This window comes from Chelonoidis abingdonii, chromosome 15 (genome assembly GCF_003597395.2).
Source record: "Chelonoidis abingdonii isolate Lonesome George chromosome 15, CheloAbing_2.0, whole genome shotgun sequence".
NCBI classification, from domain to species: Eukaryota; Metazoa; Chordata; order Testudines; family Testudinidae; genus Chelonoidis; species Chelonoidis abingdonii.
In genome coordinates, this window is record NC_133783.1 from 25373101 (window position 1) to 25383901 (window position 10801).

Sequence of the window (10801 nt, forward strand, 5' to 3'; positions counted from 1 at the left end):
CTGGGACACCAAGCCCCACCACCCAGGGCTGAAGCCAAAACCTGAGCAACGCTAGCTTTGAGGAGCCCCCTTTGGTGCAGGGCCCCAGGCAATTGCCCTGCTTACTACCTTCTATATATACACACACATCTTGTTCTATACAGAAAAACCATTGTGGTGGTACAGCTGGGCTGTGGAGTTTTTATAGCATGTTGGGGGAAGGCCTTAGAAGGAAAAAGATTGAGAACCCTTGCCTTAAAAAACTGCTTGCTGCTTTAACCTCTTGTAGTTTTGTAAGTAATCCCCATCAATAACACGCCTGGGTACAACCCCTCAATCTTAACCTGTTTTGCTTACTCCTGAATAGGTGCTGGAACTAGGGGTTCTGGGGCTGCTGCTGCACCCCCTGGCTTGATGTGATTTCCATCATATACAGGAAAAAGAACAGGAGTACTTGTGGCACCTTAGAGACTAACAAATTTATTTGAGCATAAGCTTTTCTTTGTTAGTCTCTAAGGTGCCACAAGTACTCCTGTTCTTTTTGCGGATACAGACTAACATCGCTGCTACTCTGAAACCTGTCATCATATACAGGGTTTACAGTTAGTTTCAATGGTTCGCAGCACCCTGCTATACAAATTGTTCCAGCACTACTGTACCCTTCTGCAATATGTGCTGCCCCTATTGCCATCGATTTATTACCTTCAGCTACTGAGCATTCATTTCCTCTTCTGGAAACTTATGTGTGTGTACGGAAATATGGAGCAGTTTACAGCCTGCCGCAACAAGACTTGCAGAATAATTCCACTGCTTTTCTGTCCTTTCCTCTCTGGAGAGATACCCTGGAGGTTGAAAGTCATTAATGGATTTTCCTAGGCAATCCTCCAATGATTTTCAGCTGGCTAACTTTCTGTAGAAAATCCTAGGGAGCGGAGCTACCTTACATGTTTCCAATGTCAAACCTTTGACAGCATTTTGAAATTTGGAGGGAGGAAAAGCAGAGGACATATGAGCAGTTGGATGTTTTTTCAATTTTGACAAAAATTTGAATTTTCGAACTTCAAAATTATGTGAAAAAACTGGATCTTTTTACAAAAGTTACTAGGAAATTTTTTCCCCTAGTTATGCCCAGTTCTACTAGGGAGAGTTGAACATTCTCTACTGCTATCCTTTACCAGCAGACAAAATTCAATATCATAGAACAGTGGCAGTGCTATGTGAGTCATATCTGTTACATCATCTTAGATTTACATGGCATGGTTACAGATGAGAATGAAATAATTCATCAGTGCCATGTGTAATAAATGCTTTTAATAATTTAAAAAGTAGGAGGACGAAGAAACAAACTGATCATACAGTATATTATAAAGGAGATATATGCTGGAGCATGTGAGAATACATATCCACTAAACTGTAGTCATACAGGGTCAAATTCAATTCTCAGCTACAGCTGTGCAAGATCTCTGAAGCAAATTCTAGGGACAGAATTGGGTCCACAAACTATAAAAAATAAACTTAACCCTTTTGCTAACTTTTGTTCGAACAAAAGTCATAAAAAGTTTGAATTAAAGGGGGGGGAGGGAGGATGATATAGATTCTCCTGATATATATGATCTTGTTTATTGATTCTCCCCTCCCCCCCAGGAATCTGATCAATCTTGTTTAAGTCAGACATAGTTCTGAATGGCTGAATTTGAAACAAAAAATTATGATAATTTTAACATCAGTATTTGATGCAATAAGAGAAATGCTTGTATTACTTAAAAACAGGAATAATTAGAAGCAGGTAAAATGTTTACTAAATATAGCATGACTAATGCATTCTGGAAAACTAAAGGCTCTAAATGTCACTGACATTTCTGATGAGCTCTTAAATCAGTGGTTCTCAAACTTTCATACTGGTGACCCCTTTCACATAGCAAGCCTCTGAGTGCGACCCGCCCTAATAAATTAAAAACACTTTTTAATGTATTTAACACTATTATAAATGCTGGAGGCAAAGCGGAGTTTGGGGTGGAGGCTGACAGCTCACAATGCCCCAGGTAATAACGTCATGACCCCCTGAGGGGTCCACAACCCCCAGTTTGAAAACCCCTGTCTTAAATCATGAGAGCAGAATGGATTGTGCTGTCTCTAGGAATCTCAAAATAGCATTGTAGCTTTATTGATTTAGGTGAGTTAGATGGGGTAACTTTGTAATGGTTTTTATTTTATTAAAACTTACTCTCCCTCTCCCTTCTCGCCACACTAAAAAAATTAATTATTCAGGGAGTGTAACGATACTGAATCATAAGAACATTATGTAACAAATGCAAATTATAAGATTACTACATTGTAGTAAGTTCATCAAAACAAATGTAGCCATATTATTTATATTGTATGTATCTCTATAATGGAATGCTCACTAACCACACAAATCACAGCTTGTATAATTACAGGGACAGTATATGCAAGTATAAATGACTCCCTGTAATGTGTAATATGGTATGAAGTATGAAATACAAATGTAGCACAATGTGGGCCTGCTCTATCACTGGGGGCGCCTAGGTTCTATAATATAATATACAAAAAAGTTAAAAATATTAGTAATAATCCATTCCTCAGTCTTAACCAGTTGCTGATTGACTGGATAGCAGGATTTAGGTTAGGCCTTGAATTTTCTTTCTAAGGTATGTATTTCTCGAGCACCTATACCACTGTATATATGTTAAAGGGGCTCTAAGAAGGCGCAGAGGCATTACACATATATACGGTGATATGGATGCTCTAGAAACACATACCTTGGAAAGAAAATGGAAGAAAACTTGCCAGCTATAGAAAGTCAGATGCAGTGATCATAACAGTTCCTTCTGCCCTTAGTATCTATGAATCTTATTGCTGCATCTGTTGAGAGTTGGTTAAATCACCTTAAAAACGTATCTCTTCAGTTTAACTTACAAATGTCTCTGTGAAAGGTTTTTCTATGTTCTGTCTACAATATATATATATTGCAATAAAAAAAATCATTTTCGTGAAGAGAACTGATCTCAGAGAGAAAACTCTTCTGGTCCTTGTACTTAGTTGTGTAGCTGATATTATCACCTGTGGATTTAAGTTCCAGTAGAAAATCCATATCTCAAACTGGCCTTGCTTTTCACTTTGCACAGGTGTTGATCAAGTGGGGCAGAAATGGGTAATTGTATTCAACTTCTCATCCATTAACCCAAGGGAGGAGCTGCAGCTGGCTGAATTAAGACTCCGTTTGTCCAGGCCGTAGGGACACTCTGACCCTGATGATGCCCCAGTGCTGCTAGATATCTTTTACCAGCAGGAAACAACTTGCCAGAGTGACGGTGACTGCTGGATAATCTCCATCTAGGCTCATTTGCTGCCTCACCCACCTTTCCCTCAAACTGGATGGTCCTAGAAGTCACAGAGCAGCTTTTCAAGTGGTTCAACAGTAGGAATTCAACAAAGAATTCATCCAGGAGATCTCCAGCTCAGACAAGAAGATATGCCACACATTTGCCTAAAAAAGAGCGCAAGCACTGTAAATTGAATTCTGCTGACAATCAGGTGCTCCTAGTGCTTTTCCCCAGTTTCTCCAAAGGAGGGAAGAGAGTGGGATGCTCAACTCTGCTGCAGACGGCTAAGGGTTCAAAGTACTTGATGCAGGGCACAATGCACCTGTGGAGTACCAAGACGCACAGGCACCACAAGAAACTCCAAGAGCTGGTTTTACAGAGCCCAGAGAGAGCTGGTTCTAAATCTTTGTGCAGAAGAGTGGACTTCCATGCGGATTTTGATGGAATAGGCTGGGGCTCCTGGATTGTATACCCCCCAAAATATAATGCTTTCTGCGGCGAAGGGGAATGTCCCACATCACCTGAAGAGGAATTCCAGCCCACTAACAATGCCTATGTGCAGGTAAGATCCCTTTTCTGATCAGTCTCAGGATTTCTCAATAAATAAAACTCTGATCTTTGCAAATTGATAAAATTTATTGTTTTCTCCATGTTAGAACCTGCTTATTGAAAACTCATAATTACTTCTATTGGAAACCAGCATGACTCCCTATCCCCCATCCTCCCGGCATTCAGTATCCTTAGGGAACATTTCCAAGACACAGATGTTAAATTGCTCCTTTCTACTTAATATTTTAACAACACTTAGTAGGGCAGGAGTTCTCAAAGTTTTAATAGTGTGGACAACAGCTTAATAGAGTGCCTTGTAGACACCTTCCTCCCTCTCCATAATCTCCACAGCATTCCTTTGGCAACTACACCTCTACCTCGCTATAACGCTGTCCTCGGGAGCCAAAAAATCTTACCGCGTTATATCAAACTTGCTTTGATCCACCGGAGTGCGCGCCCCACTCCTTAGAGTGCTGCTTTACCACGTTATATTCGAATTCATGTTATATTGGGTTGTGTTATATTGAGGTAGAGGTGTACATCAATTCTTTACATGCAATAAACAACAACAACAACGTATTTAATTCATTTTTAGCTTGTCTTAGTGCATTTTAGTAGCTAGAAACAAGAAGGGAGAAACCAGAAACCAGCTGGTTCTTTATGGACTACTAGCAATTCCTTGCAAACCACTGTTTTGAAAATCACTGCAGTTAGGCCTCCTAGGCTGAAAATCAGTCTCTATGCTGCCAAATGAAATTTAAGAGTACTTTAATGTTCTTTTCTAGTTCCTTACCTTTTAACCTTATCAGAACTGCTCCAACATACTAGTGGATAATCATTATTGAAAGCCTTGGAAAAATGTAACTTTTTCTAGGATGGATATAAATCATAATACTTTGCATTTCTTCTACAGCACCTCCTATCTCAGGATAAAGCACTGAAAACAATTTTGCTTCAAAACACCTCTAGATAAGGAAACTGAGGCACAGAGTGATTAATTGACTTGTCCAAGGTTTCACAGTAATCTGTAGAAGAGCTGGGAATAAACCCAGACCTCCTGCCTCTGTGTCTTAACTGTAGGCCCATTCTTCCTCTTGTGCATAGTATCTAAGAACAGGGACTCAGGGTGAAATCCTGACCCTGCCCCTCTCCCGGATGTCAGTAGGAATTTTGTTATTGATTTCACTAGGGTTAGAATTTTACCCTGGGATGCTGTCTGAATTCTTCCTTTTATTTCCCAAAGTTAAAATTGCAGAGAACACAAAGTTTAGGCAGCCAAATGAAACATTTGTCAGACTTTTCTGAAGAGCTATATTTTTTTAAAGCCAAATTTAAAGATGGATTGCAAATAAAATATTAAAATTCCAACTACTTTACCAATGCTTACTGAATGCCTCCACTAGCCAGCTAAGAAATACATTATTACCCAAAAGCTCACCGTTTTCTTTCCCTTTACATTCTTTGATGTCCATCCACCTGGATTGTTGGCTCCCACTTCAGTGTAATATCCTCGCATTCACCGTGCTGGTGATTTCACAGCCACCATGTTACTTCAGTGTGGCAGTTTACATTTTTCTAAGTTCTTACTATTTTAGAACTCCAGGGGATGATGATTACTTATGTGCAGAATTCCGTTTTAGGCTGACTAAATGGGTATTCAGCAGCTATTGATGAAATGGATGGAATTTTCATATTTTATTTACAGTTCACCTTTAACATTCTGAAATATTTTTACAGGCTACATTCATTTATATTTTTGGGGACACTATTTTGTGAGCTTTGTATCAACAACTGAGTGGAATGTTCAAGTGTATACGAGTATCCTGCCCTCTAATGGTTAGTCTACACTGAACATAAACTCTGATATCACTATAAAAGTGTGAAAGATTGGCAATTATCCTGTTGTGCAAATAAATTGCTAGAGAGAAAACTATTTTCAGGTTCCTGAGAGCATATTACAAATAATGAAGAAAGGAAAAATGAAAATGGAAAATTAATTTAAAACATCAGGTACATGACAATGTCCTTTGTCCAGATCTTACTGGTTCTGACTTAAGTACACAGGAACTTTCTTATACAGTTAGATCTGAAAAGTCAGGCACTATACAGGTTAATAGTAAGGCTGGGTGGGAAATCAAATTTTAATTCCACGAAAGTGAGATTTTTGGAAATATTTTTCAGTATTTTTATTGATTTCAAAGTTTTTTTTTCCATTGAATTTTCAGTATTCATGCATTCTTTTCTATTTAAAGTGATATTGGTTATTTCTAGAATAGGTATTTGACTGATAACCTGTTTGTATTACCTTGTATACAAATAGTACCAAGTCTTTCAGTATTTGTATTCAGTCTAATAATGCTTCAAGAAAAAGCATGAACAAATAGTGGCATGGCAATTAATCTGATAATTCATGACTACTTCAAGGTTTGTGAGGGTACATAAAGAAAAGTGATGATTGAATAGTAAGCATTCAAATGTTATATTTGGAAAAGCCTTCATGATTGATTTTTGTGAGAAGGATGGGAATGAAAACACACTGCAGTTTGTTCTCGAAGCTTTGGGACATGCAAATATAATTTTTCAAGCACAATACACTTCAAGTACATTTAATATTTTTTTGCAATCTACAAAAGTTTAACAGGGAGGCAGTGTTGACGAATAGACAGAGAAGACTGGGACTCTGGAAAGCTGGATTCTATTTTCCTGTCTGCTGTAGACGTGCTTTGTGATGTTTGACAAGTCATTTAATTGTTCTATGCCTAAGATTCCGCATCTGTACAATGAAAATACATTTGAGAAATGCTTTGAGATCTTTAGATGAAAGCTGCTTTGTAAGTGCAAAATGATATTTCAAATCATGAAATGCAATTGCAATTCTAGTTTGCAATCAAACATCGGAGAGCTTACCTACCCACCTCCTCTTTATGGCTTGTAAAGGCAAGTGAAGTGTCTCTGGACCCATTAATGATCACCGTTGTTTGTTTCCTTAGACAGGAAAAGTTATGCTTTTAAACAAGTAGTAGTTAGATCCTGACTCAAGCACTAATATTTGGACATTAACAAATTTGGAGATTATCCTCCTGCCTAAAGCCTCCCATTTTAGAGAATGATACTGAAAATGTGGTGAAGATCTCTAGCTATACTCTGATTCCACTGATTTCTTTCATCTCTTTCAGTCTGCTGTCAGTCCTGGAGCACAGCAAGAGACTGTACTGATAGTGATGCTTGAACTACTTCTAGCCATGAACATGGGCAAGGTGTCCATGATGACTTCATTACACCTCTCACCAGCTTGATACCATTGGCAATAGATGGTGTTGACTTGTTTGTGAGGTCTTGTAGTGGTGGACTTAATAGCACTCTGCAGCTTTGGTCCTTTCTCTCAGGCCTTGGCTACACTGGCGCTTTATAGCGCTGCAACTTTCTCGCTCAGGGGTGTGAAAAAACACCCCCGAGCGCAGCAAGTTATAGCGCTGTAAAGCGCCAGTGTAAACAGTGCCCGAGCGCTGGGAGCTGTGCTTTGAGATCTTTAGATGTGCTCCCAGCACTGTAAGCTAATCCCCACGGGCAGGTGGAGTACGTGCAGCGCTGGGAGAGCTCTCTCCCAGCGCTGGGGCCGCGACCACACTTGTACTTCAAAGCGCTGCTGCAGGAGCGCTCCTGTGGCAGCGCTGTACAGCTGCAAGTGTAGCCATACCCTCAGAGAGCCTGTCAAACAACACTAGCATCTGCTGCTTTGGCACCTTAGTGGCTGAATTTCAAGTTCTCCAATAATTAGTCAGTCATGCTGCTGCTCACTCCTTGGATAACTGCTCAGCCCTTTCCCCCCTACTACCTGACCTCCCTTTTCTTCTTACTTGATACCAAGCAGCTGGAGTCAGGATGCTTTGTTCCTTTTATTCTCCCCGAAAGGAAAAAAACAATCCCCAAACACCACCACCTTTCATGTGACATTTGGCTTTTTTTCCCCTCTCCAGAGTTTGTTGAAATATTATCACCCTGATCATGTTCCTGCTTCCTGCTGCAGTTCACTGAGAATGAGTCCACTTAGCATGCTCTATTATGAAGAGGGACAGGTTACAATAGGCCACCATGAGGACATGATTGTAGAAGAGTGTGGCTGCTACTGAGGAAACTGCAGAGCTCTGTGCAGGCTTCAGTTCTAGAGGTAGGAGCTGCAGCCCCCTTTGCATATTTGCAGAGCTACCATGAACAAGACAGCCCTAAAATGCAGCCATCTTAAAAGTTACACAGCATTTTGGACAAGGGGAAAAGGAAATTTCCCTACTCATACATGGAAAGGATGACAAGCTGTGCCAAACCCCAGTACTTTCAGTTACCAAAGCAACTCAAAGCAAAGTATATACGTGTGTGTGTGTGTGTGTGTGTGTGTGTGTATATATATATCACCATAGCTATTGAAATCAGGTAGCTGAAATACAAATTACTGTACTGTCTGTGACTAGCTGTCATGAGTTCAGGATGAACTACACTGGAAATGAACTGGTAAAACAAATGTTTCTCATATGACTGCACACGCAACTTGAGTGTGTTTTCTTGTGCAGGAATATAATTGCTAATCTATCCAGTAAATAAAGATGAGAACAATGATGTTTAATCCTGTTTATTCTTAGCTCAGAGTCAGGCTAGCAGTGAATTTTAGCACCTCGCTGGTAAGTATCTCATGATGAGTGACATAACTTTTGATCTACAAGAGTTCTCAAACTCTTTTAAAGCATGGACCATGTTTTAATAGTCAGATCATCTCAGGACACCTCTCCTCCCACTTGTGCTCACACTATCTATCTCATGCTTATCATCCTTGAGCCTGGGGTGCTGGACTTGAGGGCACGACAGCCCTCCTTTCAAAGTAATAATAGCAATTGAATGCTTTACAATTTTGTTCAGTGGCTTTCAGCACCTCCACTATAAAAACTGTGCCAGTGCCCCCACCCCTATGGCAACCACTGCAATTGTTTACAAGGGGAAATAAGAAGAAGAGAGTGTTTATATATTTCTCTCTTTAGTGCAAGGTATTCTTTTTTGAAAAATAATTTTTTAGTCTTCTTCCCCTTCCATCTTCACTTTTTCTCTCTCACATTACTCATGCATTTCTGCTACCTAATCCCTCCTCTCCTACAGCACGATTCCGTTGCCTTGTAAGCCTGGGGGCTAGTGTCCTGCGTGGTCAGAGCAGCACAGAGGCAGAGCTAAGGGACAGGCTCAGACACATGGGAAATGCAGTGCCAACCATGCAGCCACCTGGGTTTCATACCACTTAACCATTCTTAGAAACTTAAAGATCCAAAAGATTTTGTTTTACAGAGGGAAAAGCAGCTCCTTCGACGTTAGCAATTCCCCTCCTCCCATACTATGGGGAACAGATCCGATCCCAAACATGCTGCAAAGAAAGAAAAGGGGCAGCAGCACTAACGACCCTTCTGTTCCTCTTCTGCAGCTGACAATGCCCAGAGAAGCTTTAATATGGCTAAGGAGAAAGAAGTGATTATTTATGGGTGCACTTATTCATTCCAAGGTACAAAAATAGTATTCCAAGTCACATGTCTTGGTAGAGCCCTAAACCAATAGCAACCATTGCTCCGTACTTTACACTGGCAGTTCTCAACTAGAGGTCATGAACAGCTATCACAGGATTGCAATCACTCTTTAGTTTTCATAAAGCTAAATGGGAGGATAGTGCCAGGACAGTCCTGAGATTGTAAAGTTCAAGAACTCTTATAAAACACTATTTTTTACCCTCATTCTACACCGAACTGTTTTGTTCTTACTAGAGTATTGTTCATATACCAATTAAAAGGCATCAAGGCTTAGCTGGTACTTGGACTAGTTGGCACTGTTTTATAAATAGGAGACATCCTTGAAAACCAATAAAGGAATCGTAAGTATTGTACATAAAATCAAGCATGTGCCTATTCATGCCATTTTCTTTGTTTGAATAATCTTTGCCTACATTTTACCCAAAGAGTGAACAGGCACAAAGTGAATTGTATTTTACATAGTTGGCAGATTCCTTAGTTTACCAAAGGTCATTAAGCCCTAGTTTTAAGAACTAAAGTCCTTTTTCAGAAGCTATTCTGAGCTAGTTTCTTCACCAATACCTGTAGACCTCTAAACCATTCATGATTAAGGCTTAAGATTGTGTCATGGATATTTTTAGTAAAATTCACAGGCAGGTCATGGGCAAAAAAGAAAAATTCACAGAAGCTGTGACTTGTCCATGACTTTTACTAAAAATATACCTGACAAAATGGGGATCTGCAGATTCTCACACCGCCTGAAGCGGGGCAGCTGTGCTGAGGCTAGGAGCTGCCTGGAGCAGCTGGGAGCTATGAGGATTCCTCTGCCAAGGGTTGGGGGTTCCCTGGTGCCTGCTGTGGGCTGGCTTGGGGGGTTCCCCTGCCACCCATGGCAGCTGGAGGTTCTGCAGTAGCTTGGAGCTGCAGGGTATCCTACTACCCGCAACCACGTGGAGTTTCAGGGGCTGCCAGAGGCACCGCGCTAGAGGTTAGGGACCCTGCAGCTGGAAGTCACGGATTCAGTTACTTCTGCAACTAAATCGTAGCCTTATTTATGATCCCCCCTCAAATATTTTTACTAGCTCACAATATTTCTCTGTCCCATCAAACTTAACTTGATCACTTGTCATGTCAAATCAATGAGAGTCATCTTTTCACCTGAGGTCCCTCAGCACTCAAGTTCTATTTGGACTGTGGGAATGAATGTTCAAGGTCCAAAGCAATTCTTTAAGAATATGGGTTTGTCCCAAGTCACTGGGCAACACTTCCCTCACCCCCAAGGCAGCTGTTCATCAGGGGATTATGTATGTAAGCATGAGAAGTTAGTTCCTCTTCAGGCCCAATCATAAATGTATTACCCTACATTGCTTCACTGTATGTAGTAGCATGGAT

At 40.5% G+C, this 10801-nt stretch overlaps 1 protein-coding gene across 1 annotated transcript; it reads left to right on the forward strand.

Annotated features, from left to right (window-relative positions):
- The first annotated feature begins 2012 nt into the window (after positions 1-2012).
- On the forward strand, positions 2013-8210 carry LOC116826173 (nodal homolog 4-A). The gene is made up of 4 exons (XM_075072667.1): positions 2013-2021; positions 3083-3233; positions 3338-3885; positions 7850-8210. Exons 1-4 carry the CDS (start codon positions 2013-2015, stop codon positions 8000-8002), a joined length of 861 nt encoding a protein of 286 aa, XP_074928768.1. The 3' UTR covers positions 8003-8210.
- Positions 8211-10801: the final 2591 nt, after the last annotated feature.